This window comes from Oryza glaberrima, chromosome 10 (genome assembly GCF_000147395.1).
Source record: "Oryza glaberrima chromosome 10, OglaRS2, whole genome shotgun sequence".
NCBI classification, from domain to species: Eukaryota; Viridiplantae; Streptophyta; class Magnoliopsida; order Poales; family Poaceae; genus Oryza; species Oryza glaberrima.
The window spans coordinates 19,748,047-19,766,321 of record NC_068335.1 but is presented as its reverse complement, the minus strand read 5'-3'; the positions used below and the strand labels follow the sequence as shown (position 1 = coordinate 19,766,321).

The 18,275-nt window shown below is 44.6% G+C and overlaps 2 protein-coding genes across 2 annotated transcripts; both read left to right on the top strand.

The window, feature by feature from the left end:
* The first annotated feature begins 5,436 nt into the window (after positions 1 to 5,436).
* LOC127753041 (cytochrome P450 704C1-like) lies at positions 5,437 to 9,446 on the top strand. The gene is made up of 6 exons (XM_052278498.1): positions 5,437 to 5,844; positions 7,646 to 7,861; positions 7,956 to 8,237; positions 8,347 to 8,679; positions 8,794 to 8,997; positions 9,091 to 9,446. The coding sequence occupies exons 1-6, from the start codon at positions 5,524 to 5,526 to the stop codon at positions 9,268 to 9,270; spliced, it is 1,536 nt and encodes a 511-aa protein (XP_052134458.1). The 5' UTR covers positions 5,437 to 5,523; the 3' UTR covers positions 9,271 to 9,446.
* A 2,506-nt stretch (positions 9,447 to 11,952) lies between these two features.
* On the top strand, positions 11,953 to 14,508 carry LOC127752750 (subtilisin-like protease). The gene has a single exon (XM_052278155.1). The coding sequence runs from the start codon at positions 12,146 to 12,148 to the stop codon at positions 14,423 to 14,425; it is 2,280 nt and encodes a 759-aa protein (XP_052134115.1). The 5' UTR covers positions 11,953 to 12,145; the 3' UTR covers positions 14,426 to 14,508.
* Positions 14,509 to 18,275: the final 3,767 nt, after the last annotated feature.

The window sequence follows — 18,275 nt, the reverse complement described above, 5'->3', positions numbered from 1 at the left end:
TTAATGTTTTGAACAAGGTTGAGGTTAAACTTTTATAACTTTAACCATCAATAACTTAAAAAATATTTAGTTTAAAGAAACTAAAAAAACATATATAGATTTATCTTTCAAAACACTATAATAAAAGTAAAACATGCATTATTTATTGTATATATTATAATAGAAAAATAAGGTCAAAGTATATCTTGTAGAGCGTGTCATTATTTAAAGCGTCAATTAAAATGAAACCGGAGGGAGTATATAGTTTATCTCATCCATTTCTGCGTGTTCAAGTAGACAATGTAGTGTTCTTGCGTGCGACAATGACCAATGACCAGCTAGATAGGGTTACCCATCGATTTGATCTTGTTTAGATTAGTGCTGAAATTGTGAAGTCCAAATGGCAATTTGGACATTGAAGAAGAATTGACCCTTATGCAGCAGAATGGACGGAACCCATTAATGTATTCCATGGATGGGGGCTGTTCGATCAGGCATTTATACAAAATTTGACTGGGCAAACGGAAGTCAACCAATAGAAACGTGACAGCGGTGGCAAATAAAAAAGGGACATTGACATTTGTACGGTGATGTCTTCTAGAAGGAAAAAAATGTCTCAATTATCTTCATAAACTATTATAGTCCAAATTATCTCCTCAATCAAAACAACCAGATATTTTTTGTTTCATTTGACTCTTCAAATCAGACGAATAAACCTCGTATCCTAATACAACCAGTTTTGATAGTGCGTGACATATAATGTGGCAATAAAATCTAGTTTTTCATCCTACATTGCAACAGTGCTCACGTGACATCCTCTATCTTTCCATCCACATCTTCTCCATGTGCTGCATCATACTATCCACATTCGCATTCCATATCCGTCGGATTTCTAAAAGCACGTACCATATCCTCGTTTCGGACAGATTTGGATCGGATATTATCTTATTCGTTTTCACCCCTACCCCCCCAAAAAAAAATATCTTCCTCCATTTTTAAAAATAGTTGACAGTGGTATTTTTTATTTTCAAACTTTGATCTCTCATTTTCTATAAAAGAATTACAAATAAAAATTATATAGTATAATCAATGTATTGTCCTATAGTGATATACTTGTGTTCGTCATATTCTAACCATTTAGGGCATGTTTGATACAGCTCCAACTCCTAAATTTAGCTTCAGGAGTTGGGTCTGGAGTAGAGTTGTGGAGCTGCTTAAACCCAGCTCCACAACTATAGTTCATTTTGTGAGAGAGCTTCACCCAGCTCCACTCCCAGTTTTGGTGGAGCTGAAACTATTTGGTTAGAACTGTGCCAAACAGGCCCTTAGGAGTATTTTTGATAACTCAAAAACTTTATTTCCGTTTCAGAAACATAGAACTACTACATGATTTACTGTACAGTTGGTTGCACTAAAATGGTCTTTCAAAGCTCTAGCGTAACAACAATGGCTAGGATTTTTTTTTGACAGTTATAAACTGGAGAACTTAGTTGCTGCATTCTAGCATCTTTTCCTAGTTTATCGGCTAATCGATTAACTTCTCCTATGATCCACGTAACCTGCATCATGGTCTGAGGAATATTTGCTTGCATTCGACTAATCAAAGGTTGGCCTGGTTTTTCCTCAAAGTTTTTTCTCCTTTATAGTGTCATTAATAGCTGCATTATCCGTAAGGAAAGTATAGTATCTGCAAAGTTAAAAAGATTGCAGCTTCCACTGCCATTGCATTAACCATTTAAAGTGATTAACTGAATAATGATCGACGTATAAGTAGAGTAGGCAACGTTGATTGACACTCTCAATCCTATAATACAAGGTGTGCACGTATTTTAAGATTTAACTCCTAAAACATTTACTACTAACTAACAATTTGTACAGTATAAACTAAATTTTATTTGCTGAAAATAATATCATTGAATTGATATTTTAATTTACTTTTATATGATTATAATTTTGTTGTTACAAACTTTAGGAAACTACAAATCATAAATTAGTTTCGAAAACTGTGCTAAGACATCTTACTCCCTCCGTCTCTAAATATAAGGGAATTTGTTTGTTCGTGTATTAGGATGTATCACATCCAATCAAAATCTTTTATACTCCCTCCAACCTAAAATATAGGCCGTGTTTAGATTCAAACTTTTTTCTTCAAACTTCTTACTTTTCCGTCACATCAAATGTTCGGACATATGCATGGAGCATTAAATATGGATGAAAAAATCAATTGCACAGTTTGCATGTAAATCACGAGACGAATCTTTTGAGCCTAATTACGTCATGATTTGATAATATGGTGCTACAGTAAATATTTGCTAATGATGGATTAATTAGGCTTAATAGATTCATCTCGCAGTTTACAGGTGGAATTTGTAATTTGTTTAGTTATTAGTATACGTTTAATACTTCAAATGTGTGTTCGTATACTTAAAAAAATTTTGTCACACGAACTAAACACAGCCATCATAACTTTTGAGTGGATGGGACATATTCTAGTATATTGCTATTATACGTCTCATTCACCCTAAAATTATTATATTTTAGGACGGAGGGAGTATATTATAGGAGAGAGGGAGGACCAGCTGAAAGAAAAACAATCAAGATATAGAAGTCATTCTCAGCCATTAAAAGAAAGAACGACAACTTGTTGGAAGCATAATAAATAAACCTGAGTAAGGTAATGCGGTGCTCGTCCAATGCTCCAGCCTACTCCCTCCGCCCCATAAAAAACAAACTAGTACCGAATGTGATATATTTTAGTATTTCGATTATGGACATACATACGTCTAGATTTATAGTAGTAGAATATGTCCGGTTCTAGATTTATTTTTTATGGGACGGATGGAGTATCGACGAATGACAATCCCATCATTAATTATATCCTGCCTATTTGGAACCTACCCGGCTATAACTAAAGAGATGCATTATACAGAATGACAAAGATATCCCATCACTAATTCGCGCAAAATACAGAAGGGCGCATCACTCAGCGCGGCAATCCACAACTAAAGCCAATCTAACTAAATATGGAAAAACTAAGAAATGTTATTGATAAACACTCAAATATAAGAAATATCATCAACAAGTGAGAGTTACGTAAAATACTATCATACATGTGATTTTATCCTAGAAATATTATTGTTGTTAAGTTTCCATTAATCGGATCCATATGCCATTATAACTTCTTTGATTTTGAAAAATATCATAATTATTTGTTTATTTGAAGATATGTCATTACAATTTGACCGAAATTAGTAATATGCCACTAGTACCATTTCAATGTAATTATAAAAAAGATTTGGACTAAATTACCCCTCCTCCTCTCTCCTTTTTTGTTCAGGATCCAAATGAAGTCATGCCACCGGCAATGGAGCTAACGGTGGAGTGGTCGGGTAGTCTAGGTGGTGGGGGCGAGTCCTCGATGCTTGGTAGGAATCAGAGCTTCTCATGTTGGCTATGTTGTGGTGCTGTGGACGACGAGAGTGGAGAACCGAGGGAGTGCTTATCCGGTGAGTTGGGTGGGGATTGCCGGATCGGACTTGTGGAAGAGATGACAAATAGTGAGAGGGAGAAGGAAGAAGGGGGTGAAGGGAGGAGGAGGGGGCATTGGTCCAATTTTTTAATTGTGTTGAAGGGATACGTAATGGCATATTTCTAATTTACATCAAATTGCAATGGCATGTCTCTTAATATACGAATAGTAAGAACATCCTGCCGCTGTGGATCTCCATTCTCTCGTCCCCCTTAGTCTGCTGTAATTGGGTTTTTTTTTTCTCTCTCCTTAGTCTGTTGTTTCTCTCCTCCCTTCCTCTGTTGTCGGTTGATGTACAGTAACCTTTGTTAATTTAATTCACGTGGGGACTTCTCCCCCGGTGTTTTCAATTCAAAAAAATTTATACGAATAGTAATGGTATGTTTTGAAATCGAAGAAATTACAACAATATGGATTCAATTAACCCATAAATAATTGCTCATGGAACTATTCATGTTCAACCCTTGACCTCCCATATTTTTCAAAACAAAATACAAATATTTAAAAAGAGATTATATAATCCAAGTATATTGTATCTTAATTGCAATCATAAGATAAAACTTCCTACTATTTAAGAGTAACTAATTGTCAAATTGTATGTGTAGTAGTCAACGCTAAAGTATATTTTAAAACGTAAGGACCGCCAAACAAAACCAAAAAAAATGTCAGGAACAAATGTCATTCTCTATAGGCCATATTATATACTGTATATATAAAAAAGAAGAAAGGCGAACGTGTTGGGAAGCTTTTCTTCTTCTTCTTTTTTATATACATATAGTAGATGAAGTAATCTGGGAGCATAATAAACACTAAAGAAACCTGAGGACCACGCCAAGTCATTGCCGTCGGGCCAGTTGATTAGTGTTGTACTGCTGTCATGCTGGGCTAGTCGAACACTAATGACGTATGACAGGATATCTTCCGCTTCTGATTGACAGATATCCCATATCTCCCTGCCCCCTTAAAAAAATAATCGATAGCGAAACTATTCGTTCTCATTGTCAAACTTTGATCTCTTGTTTTATTTTGAAAATGTTACGAAGAATTAAAACGATATGACACCATCAAAGTATATTGTGTCTTAAATTTCACGTATTTTAACCATTCATGAGGAATTAATGATACAACTATAATTGCAAGTAAAAAAAGATTTGGAGGGAGAGACGTCTCACAAAAAAATTAAGAAGAAATTGTGAATATATTGTGGATTGAACACGAGACTTTAGGATTGAAAACAACACCCCTTGCTACTGCAGTATCAAATGCATCTCTATAATATGTCTTGTCTAAAGGTAAAGCCTGATACAGAATATTAATTAGACAATACACATTTTATTTAGAGACTATTCCCTTAAATTTTTGAAACAATAAATACTCTAATCATTAATTAAAAAGTTTTTTATTACTATTATTTTATATTTTATTCTCATGCAGCCAAGTTCTATTTTATAAAAACTAAGAGTTGTTATTCATGAGTTGTCAATAGTAACGGCAATGTTTTATCTCTCTTCTCTCTGTTTTTCCGTGTCAGCAAATATTCTTAATTAGTAATATAACAGCCATTGTACATGTAACCGGACTAGTGAATGTTGATCGACATTTAAAAAACGGAGGGAGGACTAAACTCATTGCAAAAACCAAAAATAAGGAAATAATAATATATATAAATGTCATTGTCAGCCATTAAAATAAATAAAGACAACTTGCTGGTGGAAGAGTCAAGAGTGGAAGCATAATAATTAAACAAATCTGAGAATAGTGTAGTGCTGTGCTAGTCCAACACTCCAAACATGTTTACATGTCGACGGCTGACATGATATCTTCCACTATTTTATCAAGCAGTCCACATGGAGTACCCCATAAGCCCATCGCTAATTATATCCTGCCAATTTGGAACCTTCTCCTATCTATAAATTAAAGAGATGCATTCGCGCCAAATACAAAAGGGGAAAACACTCTCAGTCGCGTCCAGCAATCGGCAGCTAGCTAATCCCATCTCGTTGTTGCTTGTAGCCATGGGAGCGCAACGCGGCGGGGACTCTTGCTACTCTCCGGCGGCGGTAATGGCCACCGCCGGCGCCCTCGCTCTGGTGGCGATCTGCTCGTACCTGGCCGTCACCAGCAACAAGCAGAAGCGGCGGCGGCGGCCGCCGGTGGTCGGCACGGTGTTCCACCAGCTGTACAACGTCCGGCGCATACACGACTACCACACGGCGCTGTCCCGCGAGCACACGACCTTCCGGATGCTCGTGCCGGCCGGCGGCGACCAGATATACACCTGCGACCCCGCCGTCGTCGAGCACATCCTCAAGACCAACTTCGCCAACTACGGCAAGGTTTATCTCCTCTCTTCATTTTTTTTTTTGGAATTTCACTTAGATAGGTATGATTTTTTAAAAAAAGAAACTAAGAAGATGGATTGACGTTATATTTTTTAGTTTAAATTTAACGTCTACAAGTTGTAAAAAATATATATGGTTGTCAATACATATATATGTATTGTAACCAAAGCTTAAATATTTGTTTTCTTTTGTTGTAACTTTTGGAATTTCACTTAGATAGGTATGTTTTTTTAAAAAAAAAGAAATTAAGAAGATGGATTGACGTTATATTTAAGTTTAAGTTTAACATCTACAAGTTGTTAAAAATATATATATGGTTGCGAATATATGTATACTAAATAAAGTTTAATTTGTTTTCTTTTATTGTAACTTGTAAAAAAAAACAAGATTTGGAGAGAGAGAGACGTACCTTCAAATACTTTTTAAGAGAAAATTGTGAGTGTATTGGAAATTGAATACATAACTTTAGAGTTGAAACCACACACCCCTTATCACTGTATAATCAAGTGCATCTTTTTTTTTAATATAGCTTGTAGAAATTGAAATTGGATTTAAATGTTTAAAGATTGTTTATAAACTGCTACAGTATACGTAGCTTCTAGTTAAGTTAACCCTATATGTAAACCTAGTTGAATATTATTCCCTCCGTTGAAAATTATAGGACACATAATATTTCGGAAAGTCAAATTTTGTGTGTTTGACCAATGATTAATCAAATTCTAAGTATATTTAGTGCATAAAACTTATATCTTTTAAAAAGTTTTCCCAAGACATTAGTTCTACAGATAACAAGAATATATTTTATAGGTGATCAGTGGTCAAATCTTGTCTTAAGTACTTGTTCCAAATAAAATATGCCCTATGGCTATAATCTGCTACGGAGGGAGTAACTTCTACTATATGAAAACCACAATTCTACGCAATCATGTTTGGAGTGCGTTACATCTACATGAGGTTTAAATATGATGCTTAAAAATGACGTTTAATAGTTTAAATGTTTTCTGAAACAAATAGTCACAAGATTTCTCTTTTATTATGGGCCGGACATAAGCCTCAGATGCATTCCGGCCTTCCACGGACGCCGTGCTCGTCTGATAGGCCCATTAATTATCAGCCTCGGTCGTAATCCCGTTCCGACCCAACTATCAAGGGCCCAAACAGATCATCATAAACCAGAAATGGAATAAGTACATGTTAGGTACTTAGGTCCCTTATCTAAACATTGGGTTTGAATCATTTCATTGAACATCAATATCAAATATAACACGTCCCTCAACTTACGTCTCTCAACTTGTAAAACCGATGTACCCAAAATCTCAGAACAGTATAATGCCGATTTCAGCTAAAGTACCGGCTAAGTCAGCGTGATACCTACATATCAAACGTCTCTCTTTACCATCTCTCATTAGGCCAGGAGGTAGACAATGAGCAACGTGGACAGGGGTAGCGACCGATGGGGAGAGGAGGGGAGAAGACGAAGAAAGAGTGTTCTGACTCTGACTAAAATACCCTGATATGTGGATCTAACACTGACTTAGCTGTCACCTCAATCGAAACCAGGAACGATACTGTCCTAGGACTTCTGGTACACCAGTTTTGCAAAAATGAGGGGCGTATGTATATCTGGTTTTGCATTTTAAGAAGACGATTCAAACACGACGTTAAGATGAGAGACCTAAAATAAACTTATCCACTCAGAAAATCACAATAGTTCGAACATCCCATAGGTAGGCCCATCGGCTTTGCGCAAGCAGCTATTTCATGTTTGTGCTGACACGTACTGTACCAAACAAAGGGGCCGTTTAACCACGGGAACGCCAAGGACCTGTTCGGGGACGGCATCTTCGCCATCGACGGCGAGAAGTGGAAGCAGCAGAGGAAGATCGCCAGCTACGACTTCTCCACCAGGGCCCTCCGCGACTTCAGCTGCGCCGTCTTCAAGAGGAACGCCGCCAAGCTCGCCGGCATCGTCTCCAACCACGCCGCGTCAAACCAATCCATGGACTTCCAGGTAAATTAAGCGATCGTAACTACCAAATGGCTAATAATGCACGGCGCCGGTGAGACGGTGAGTGACGTACGGTTTGTGTCGAACGTTTGTTCAGGGTTTGATGCTGAGAGCAACGATGGACTCCATCTTCACCATCGCATTCGGCACAGACCTCAACACGCTGGACGGCTCCGGCGAGGGGAGCCGCTTCGCCGCGGCGTTCGACGACGCCAGCGAGTTCACCATGCTCCGCTACATCAGCCCGCTCTGGAAGCTGGCAAGGCTCCTCAACGTCGGCGTCGAGGCCATGCTCAAGGAGAGGATCAAGGTCGTCGACGAATTCGTGTACAGGCTCATCCGTGCCAGGTCCGACGAGCTCTCCAACTCACACGACCCCGTAAGCAACCCCTGAAACTAAGCAGCTCACTACACTCCGGTTTGACTGACATATATATGATAGATCCATTTCTGGATGTGTAACTAAGCTGAATTTTGTATCTGTACAGGGTTCGAGGCAGGATATCCTATCAAGATTTCTCCAGGCAACGACCAGCGATTCTGGGGTCGATTACAAGTACCTGCGAGACATCATACTGAACATTGTCATAGCCGGCAAGGACACCACAGCTGGGGCGCTTGCTTGGTTCCTGTACATGGTGTGCAAGCACCCGGAAGTCCAGGAGAAGATCTGCCACGAAGCCATGGTGGCCACCAGCGCCGGGGACACCGCTTCCGTCGACGAGTTCTTGCAGAGCTTGACTGACCAAGCGCTGAACAACATGCACTACCTGCACGCCGCACTGACGGAGACGCTCCGGCTTTACCCTTCAGTTCCAATGGTGATTAATTATGATCAGTTTCATACTACCATCGAGCTAATTAATCAAACGACATTTCTCTCATCGAGTGCGTAACAAACGTCTCTTGTTGATGATGATCCTTTTCTTTTTCAGGAAAACAAGCAGTGCTTTTCAGACGATGTATTGCCCAACGGTTTTAACGTCAGCAAGGGGGACATCGTGTTCTTCATCCCCTACGCGATGGGCCGGATGGAGAGCTTGTGGGGCAAAGACGCTGAATACTTCCGGCCTGAACGTTGGCTCGACGAAAACGGCGTCTTTCAGCAGGAAAGCCCGTTCAAGTTTACAGCATTTCAGGTGAAATTTACCGAACTCAGCACACAATCATCAATTTCTCTGAAGAAGTTGGTGACTAGATTTCTGAATTCTGTTTACCTGCTTCTTCCGTAGGCCGGGCCAAGAATCTGCCTCGGGAAGGAGTTCGCGTACAGGCAGATGAAGATCTTCGCGGCCGTGCTGCTCCGTTTCTTCGTGCTCAAACTTCGCGACGAGAAGGAGATCGTTAGCTACAGGACCACGCTTACACTCGCCATCGATCAGGGTCTCCATCTGACGGCTACGGCGAGATGAGTGCATGTCACACTACACAGCCTGGGCACGTACGGCAGCTGTCACCTGTACACTGTACTCAATGCAAGTGACAACTCTTGTGTGCCAAATCGAATGATATCTGTAGACCTTAATAACGTCTGATCGCGAATGATCCGTATTGCACTCTGGAAATAATAAAGCTGCCGGTGCATGTACCTAAATAGCAGTCAGCGTCAGAGAAACGGTGCCCGACGAACTATACATTCGGTTTTCAGTTCAGATGGCACACGTTTTGGCTTTTGGGCGTTGGTGTTCATGGCAGATGCAACGCATTCATCAGTCATCACTGTGCCGCGAAATGTATCATGGACGATCAGACGATCACATCGTGTCAATTAAAGCTACAGCGCCATGCTGACTGCTGATGTTAATCTTGATCTGGACATGGATCGAGTAGACATGCCGATCAAGCTCAGGAAGACGCGTAGAAAATGCACCGAAAAATGAATGAATCGAGGAATTGGAGTACAGTGAATCAGTGGCCATGGCGTCAGAATCAATGGATCAGCGTGTGACCATCCTAGTGGTTATAGAATTAGTTAGGCCATTAGTTAAAGTGACAGTCTACAACACACATCAATCCAGTTCGACTGCAATAATGCAATGTGATTGATAAACTAATCCGTCGCGACCATATTAATTTCCGCTTCAAATATGCATGGTTGCCGTGTCAGGCAGGACGCGGGCAGGGCTTATCCGAGCCGTCGCCATCCATATCATAGATGCGGTGGATTGGTGGAACAATAAACTAGAACAACAAGGAAAACCTAAACAGAAGGTGGCCATGCATGGAACAAGCTGATTTGCCCAGGCCTTGACTTGGTACTTATAATTTTAGTACTAGCAACAGTAGCTATTAGCTAGATCAAGCTAGAAACATGTGCGGGAAGGAGTATGTAGGGGGTCATCCTTAGGTGGTGATGTTCATTTTTTTTAAAAAAAATAAAGATAAGGATGAAATTAGGTTATGCAAAACAAGAATGTCATTATTTTAGTTGAGTTTTAATTATTATAAATTTAATAGTGGATTTTTGTTTATATTTTAAAACAACTTCTATATTGTTGTTTTGTAAAACACACCGTTTAATAGTTTAAAAATATTAATGAAAATGGAGGTAAAATTTTACTTCCTCAGTCAAAAGTATTATGAACATGAGACACAGTGCTAGAATATGTTATATTACATATTAAATTAATTTATTTTAAAATTTAGGAAGTACTTTCTTTAACCAAAAGATTTAAATTTTAGGAAAGAATCAAGACACGTAGGGAGTACTATCTTAATAGCACAAGAACACCGCCTTTCTCAGCGAGAGAAATGGGTACCCGTGCGTCTCTGACATGCATCATGCATGAGCAAAAGTGTCCGATACATATAAAATGGCGGGAGGAGCTAGAGTACGTTCGAGCCTACCAACCAGACACGACGGCCGTGCTGGTGCGGTGCAGGCACGTACTACAGTACTACCATCCATCCGTTCGTCACGTTGGATTCTTGGATACTTGTGCCACGGGCTAAACATACTACTCCTCCATACACACCGTCACCGAGCAACCTGTCCTGGATAGCCTAATGCAGTACAACCCACTTAGCTTAATCAGCAAACAAACATCGCCACAGGAACTATGGTTAACTGGAGAGTGGTAGTTTAATCCTCGGGAACCGGGCTGATTAAAAAGAGAGAGAAAGATTAATCTTCTCGAGAGCCGTGGTTGCAAAGTTTGCAAGCTCGTGGGCAGCAAATGTGTCTGCATCCTACAAGACGATGTGCTCGTGTACGTACGTTTGCTCGCCGAGGAGGAGAGAGATGCGAGCTAGCTAGCGTGGGGTTGGGTTGGGTTGTGGTGGAGTGGCTACCCAAAAAAAGAGCAGTGGATCGAGTAGGATGATGGACTGATGTCCAGTAGCGCCGCGTTTGCCTTTGGACGCGAGCGAGTGACCGGCCGAATCTGGTTTGGGGATGGATGTCCGGGTTTTGTCTCATCTCCTTCATTCCTCGGTCTCTTCCCCGCCATGGCAAGTTCAAAATGCGGCTTTGCTCCGGGGCAAATTCAAACGCATGACGGGTATTACGTGCAATTTGTGATGAATTGCGGTTTCGCATGATGGATGGTGATTGGTGACCCATACGCCCCCTGTGCACCGGCGGGCGGCGGTGGCTCTCGTCAAAGCGTCCTGAGTTGTTGACGCGGCTTCACACGTCCGTCGTCAAAACCCCGGGGCCCCAAACCGGTCAACCGACCATTGACCACCACCACCTCGGCACCTCCTCCATATACAATGGCCGAATGGCGCCGTCCCGCCTCGTCTCACTCCACTCCACACCTCCACCGCCGCTAGCTTTCAAAAAAAATGGACGCCAATCCGCCTCACCGGCTCACCACCACTCCAGCCACTGACAGGTGAGCCCCCACTCGAAAATATCTCCGTCCGATCCACCCAGCGCAGTCGCAGCGGCACACGGGCACGTACGCACGCACGCCCGCCGGAATAGGGAGGAACCCCGATCCCGACCGGTCCAGCTATCGCCAGTCCACATGAGAGTACGTACGCCACAGGAGCCATCCGGGCCCCGGTACGCGCGCCGCAGCGCAGCGCGACGCCACGGCTACGCATCTTTCGAACCCAAACCCCCCCGCGACGACGCCACGCCACTGCCCTCCAGCTCACTGCCAGTGCTCCCCCATCACTCCACTCTCCCCCCACGTCTCGCCTCGCCGCAACAGAGAAGCTTTTCAGCTTACTCCCTGTGGCACCCTATAAAACCTCGCGCTGCCTCTCCTCGCCGTCGCCACCTCACCTCCACCCCCCCATCTCTCTTCTCCCGGTCGCCGGCATTGTATTGTACACACGATGGAGTGGTCGTCGATGCGGTGGTGGTGCCTCGCCGTGGTGCTCCTCCTGTCCACGCCGCTGCTCGCCGCGGGTTACCTGCAGGAGAGGAAGAACTACATCGTGCACCTCGAGCCGAGGGACGAGGCCGCCGCCGCCGCTGGCGACGCCTCCGTCGAGGAGTGGCACCGCTCGTTCCTGCCGCAGGTGGCCAAGCTCGATTCCGACTCCGACGGCGCCGACGGCGGCCCGCGCATTGTGTACTCCTACAGCGACGTGTTCACCGGGTTCGCCGCGCGGCTCACGGACGAGGAGGCCGAGGCGGTGAGGGCCACGGCGGGGTGCCTCAGGCTGTACCCCGAGGAGTTCCTGCCGCTGGCGACGACGCGCTCGCCGGGGTTCCTTGGGCTCCACCTCGGGAACGAGGCGTTCTGGAGCCACTCGGGGTTTGGCCGCGGCGTCGTGATTGGGATCTTGGACACCGGGATCCTGCCCAGCCACCCGTCGTTCGGCGACGACGGCCTCCAGCCGCCGCCCAAGAACTGGAAGGGCACGTGTGAGTTCAAGGCGATCGCCGGCGGCGGATGCAACAACAAGATCATCGGCGCCCGCGCGTTCGGGAGCGCCGCGGTGAACTCGTCGGCGCCGCCGGTGGACGACGCGGGGCACGGCACGCACACGGCCAGCACGGCCGCGGGCAACTTCGTGGAGAACGCCAATGTCCGGGGCAACGCCGACGGCACGGCCTCCGGGATGGCGCCGCACGCGCACCTCGCGATATACAAGGTGTGCACCCGCAGCCGCTGCTCCATCATGGACATCATCGCCGGGCTGGACGCCGCCGTGAAGGACGGCGTCGACGTGCTGTCATTCTCCATCGGCGCGTCCTCCGGCACGCAGTTCAACTACGACCCCATCGCCATCGCCGGGTTCAAGGCCATGGAGCGTGGCATCGTCGTCAGCTGCGCCGCGGGCAACTCCGGCCCGGACCCCGGCACGGTCGGCAACGGCGCGCCGTGGATGCTCACCGTCGCGGCCGGCACCATGGACCGCGCGATACGCACCACCGTGAGGCTCGGTAACGGCGACGAATTCGACGGCGAGTCACTGTTCCAGCCGGGGAACAACTCCGCCGCGAACCCGCTCCCGCTCGTGTACCCCGGCGCAGACGGCTCCGACACAAGCCGCGACTGCAGCGTGCTCCGCGGCGCCGAGGTGACCGGCAAGGTGGTGCTCTGCGAGAGCAGAGGCCTGAACGGCCGCATCGAGGCCGGCCAGACCGTGGCGGCGTACGGCGGCGCCGGCATCATCGTGATGAACAGAGCAGCCGAGGGGTACACCACCTTCGCCGACGCGCACGTGCTCCCGGCGTCGCACGTCAGCTTCGACGCCGGGACCAAAATCGCGGCGTACGTGAACTCCACGGACAACCCGACGGCGAGCATCGCGTTCAAGGGGACGGTTATTGGCTCGTCCCCGTCGCCGGCCGTCACCTTCTTCTCGTCGCGCGGGCCAAGCAAGGCCAGCCCGGGCATCCTGAAGCCGGACATCACCGGGCCCGGCATGAACATCCTCGCCGCGTGGGCGCCGAGCGAGTCGCACACGGAGTTCTCCGACGGCGTCGGCCTCTCCTTCTTCGTCGAGTCCGGCACGTCCATGTCGACGCCTCACCTGAGCGGCATTGCCGCTCTCCTCAAGAGCCTCCACCCGGACTGGTCCCCCGCGGCGATCAAGTCGGCGATCATGACGACGTCGGACGCCGTGGACCGCACCGGCGTCCCCATCAAGGACGAGCAATACCGCCACGCCACCTTCTACGCCATGGGCGCCGGCTACGTCAACCCGGCGCTCGCGTTCGACCCCGGCCTAGTCTACGACCTCCACGCCGACGACTACATCCCCTACCTCTGCGGGCTGGGGATCGGAGACGACGGCGTGAAGGAGATAGCCCACCGGCCGGTCACCTGCTCCGACGTCAAGACCATCACCGAGGCAGAGCTCAACTACCCATCCCTCGTCGTCAACCTGCTCGCGCAGCCGATCACGGTGAACCGGACGGTGACCAACGTCGGGAAGCCCAGTTCCGTGTACACGGCCGTCGTCGACATGCCCAAGGATGTGTCCGTGATCGTGCAGCCGCCGATGCTTCGGTTCACGGAGCTGAAGGAGAAGCAGAGCTTCACCGTGACGGTGCGGTGGGCCGGCCAGCCGAACGTCGCCGGCGCCGAGGGCAACCTGAAGTGGGTCTCGGACGAACACATCGTGAGGAGCCCCATCATCATCCCAGCCACGGCCGCGTAGTAATTTTTTGCAACTTCAGCATGTACAGTATGTCAGTAAATAGCTAAGATCAATAAAGATCCATCACCTTGGTTATTATGCTCTTCCATTGTGTTTCTGAGAGCTGAAGAATGTTTGACTTTGTTTGACCTTATTATGCTCTTCCATTGTGTTTCTGAGAGCTGAAGAATGTTTGACTTTGTTTGACCTGTGTTCTGTTGGTCTAAGATGTGAAGAATGTAGCACTCCTTGACTAGTTGGCCGATCCTGTCAACTTTGACAGCTACTACTGGAGTACTACTAATTAATTTCCATCTTATTCAGCAGAAACTATACATCAGAGATTATCATTAATAGATGAGTCAATGCTCATTCATACTCCCTCCGTCCTTTAAAAAAAGACAAACCTGGTTTCCATGTCTAATGTTTGACAATTATAAAAAAAAATTAAAAAAACAAGTCACGCACAAAGTATTAATCATGTTTTATCATCTAATACCAATAAAAATACGAATTATAAAAAAATTTTATATAAGACGGACAGTCACGCAAACCTGGGAGGGAGTATTCAAAGAAACAGGTGGTTAGATGCTTCAGGGAGTACAGTTTGCTTTGCTTTGCTTACAGAAGAACTGCTTTTGTTTGGTAGTAGGAGGACAAACCTATTGCACACCCATTTCCAGCCTGTTAACAATTGTTGCGTCTTGACGAAAGGTCAGGCTAAACAGTAGTAGTCAGCATTAAAGTATGTACATGTAGTACCAAATGTATCATCTGCTTTTTGTTTGCCTTTGCACATGCCCTCTGCAAACCTGTCTTGCGCTTGCTGTCACGCTTACTCAGTACTTAGATCTGAAGTTCATGTACCGTAATTACGAGCAGTTCCCATCTAAAATTACTGGTCATTGTGCTGTATTATGCTGTACTGTAATCTTCAAAACTGCACATGTTCATGCCATTCACTCACCTCATGACTGTACTTTTGTGAAGACATGAATTTTTATCCGACTTCAAAAGAAGGCAACCGTTGTTTCAACCACCCTACTTTCAAATGAAAATTATCCTAGTTCGTCTGCAGCAAGCAATGCCATGGTGGATCTTCATTGTTCAGAAGATGGGAGATGTCACTACCGAAACAGGAATGGCTTGCAAACGTGTCAGTTGAGACAATCAAATTACTGTTTCTGAAGGTACCAGAGCAGTCAATTTGCTGGGACCTCCAAGTCCCCTGAGACCACACAAATATTCAGAGACCACAAGAAAAAGATCAAAGTCTTCGGGAAGAATCAACTCACATTGATCCGTCTCTGTGGTCATGAACTGATCTGCATAACTGTGAATGGCTGATGTAACCAGATCCTGAATATTGCAAGTGAAACCAGGAGGCACGATGAAAACAAATGACCACTTCTAAAAAAAAAACAAATGACCACATCAAACTGTTGTTTTTTCAGCAATGAATTTGATGCAGTCCTTGTTTTTTTCAGCAATCAAACTGCACACGGTAAGGTTTGGTTCCGTTTACTTTTTAAAATGGGACACCATCTTAATATAAAACATCGGCAACGGTCTGACTGTTCGAAAAAAAAAATTGATGCAGTCCTTGTTTTGCAACAGAACTAATGAGAACATCGAACATGGTGGCCTCACAAAAGCAGCAGATATTTTTCCATCCGCTACTATTCGGATCTTCAAGAATTCCAGATGGAGTACATGTCTAGCTGAAAGCAAGCAACACACATCAGCAAAAGAGATTGATAAACTGAAAAGGGGAAGGATCAGATTCCAGATCGTAGTACTTCCTGCTACTATCCTACAGTACTATCTTCTACAAGCAAGGATCATGGAGAAAAGCTTGATGAAAGCATTCAGGCAAAGCAACCTTCGGATGCTGATGACAGATGCCAAAATGCCATCAATTATACTGACCGGGGACCCCAGATCCAGCTTGCCGATTCGGCGGCTATCGCAAGCTATCATCGTGTGCACCGTGCAGTGCAGACAAATTGTTCCAGGTCGCATTGATCAACAGAGGGAGGTCATCAAACCGAGTGGAAAGGGTTATCAGTGGAAGGGAGATCGCTCGCCGCGCAGTCGCTGACGGCTCGCCGGAGATTGGCCGGCACCACCGATTTGATCCGCTTCGTGGGGGAGATTGGGAGAAGGGAAACTATATGGTTTGGGTTGGGGCTCTGAAGCCATCGTATGTATTGGGCCGGTATGCTGATGTGGCTGAAAAGTGGGCCCAATATAGTACTAAGGTTTGTTGGGCCGAACTAGGCCGTTCCGCCACCTTGGCCCAATGGTACTCTGTCTGACTATTGCTTTTGAAAGGAAGAAGTCAGTCAGGTATGGATCCTTGAGTACGATCCAAGCAAAAGATGAGAACGAGAAGATTCAGATATACCAATCGTCCTAATCTTCTGTCATTGCAGATACTACTACGCGGTTTCAGTGTATATATATGTGAATCCATCTGCCAAAAACGGAGACAGAATCATAGATACCAGTATAATAATTCCACGGGATTCAATTAGCCATCCACAGATCGAACTCGAAACTCGAACGTTTGTTCCTTTCTGAACCCACAGAGACAGCGAATGCGATCGTTTCCCACCCATGAGACCACGATCATGTGGCTGATGGCGTGATCAAGAAATGAGTTTTGCGCGTGTGCGTGGCAAAAACGGTTGGCTCTGGTCAGGGCGTCAGGCCGTTGGGCATCAGTGCAGCACCCTGATCTGATCATCAGCGGATTCAGAAAGTTTCAGTTATCATACTGATCCGAGGAACCTTAGCGGCATGGCATGGCACTCGTGATGCTTAGCCTGTAAGAAATGGTGAGACGTCAGCTATTCAAAGATGCATTAAAATATTTGCCCTTGTCAATGTATAATTGGTATAGTAACCATTCACCCTATCCAATAATGGGGAGAAACTAGCAGTTTGCACGAAATGGTGTCTGTGTCTCTAGCAGTTTTTGTGAAGAAAAAAAAATATTCTATCAATATGGTTTTGGACAATGTTCCAAGCTGAGATTATAACTTTGAATGTTTATATATTTTTATTTTAAAATGTTTAAATTGGATCAATGGAAACCATATATGCATATTTGACTCGAAAATGTGTATTATAATAGATTAGTTTTAAATTGTTCTGCAGTAGAAATTAACGGTCAAGTGGCATCTTGAAATCGTATTAGATGTCCAATGTGGCATATTCTTTTGATGTCGGGAAGGAAGTAGTCCACCAAAAAGTAAAAATTACAATTGAAAGCTCAAAACACATATTAGACTCGAGCATTGAAAAAAAAGCCATGGAGACCTTTTCGTACGTGACACTGACCCCACCTACGGAACGTATGAGAAAAGACAAAAAAAGAAGATTTACTTTTTTCAGTATAATATTTACACTCCTTCCGTTTCAGTTTTATATGATAAGTCTTTCAACAATTTCCTAGCCAAACTAAGTTTATAAAAAAAATTATCAACATATAAAATATCAAATTAGTTTCATTGAATATATTTCGATAATATGTTTGTTTTATATTGAAATTATTATGTATTTTTCTATAAATTTAATTAAATTTAAAAAAAGTTGATTAGAGAAAAAGTCAAACGATTTAAAATATAAATTGAATAGAGTACATTATGAGTTGCCGGTCTTTCAAAAAGAAAAAGAGAGAGAAAAAATAAATAATTTCCTGCTAAGCAAATACTGTCCGTCACGAAATCTCCAATCGCGTCATCAGCTATACCAACGCAACGCGCGTTCTCCTCCCCCACCCCCCGCCCCCCAGTGACGATGACACGTGGGCCCCACACGACGTTAGGAACGAGGCGGTCCGGTCGCGGAACTATAAACCGGTCAG

Excerpts from the sequence above, each read along its gene's own strand:
- LOC127753041 (XM_052278498.1), top strand. The coding sequence starts at position 5,524 with ATGGGAGCGCAACGCGGCGGGGACTCTTGCTACTCTCCGGCGGCGGTA. Across the intron at positions 7,862-7,955 it reads ACCAATCCATGGACTTCCAG|GGTTTGATGCTGAGAGCAAC; the intron begins GTAAATTAAGCG and ends ACGTTTGTTCAG. Across the intron at positions 8,680-8,793 it reads TTTACCCTTCAGTTCCAATG|GAAAACAAGCAGTGCTTTTC; the intron begins GTGATTAATTAT and ends TTTCTTTTTCAG.
- LOC127752750 (XM_052278155.1), top strand. The coding sequence starts at position 12,146 with ATGGAGTGGTCGTCGATGCGGTGGTGGTGCCTCGCCGTGGTGCTCCTC.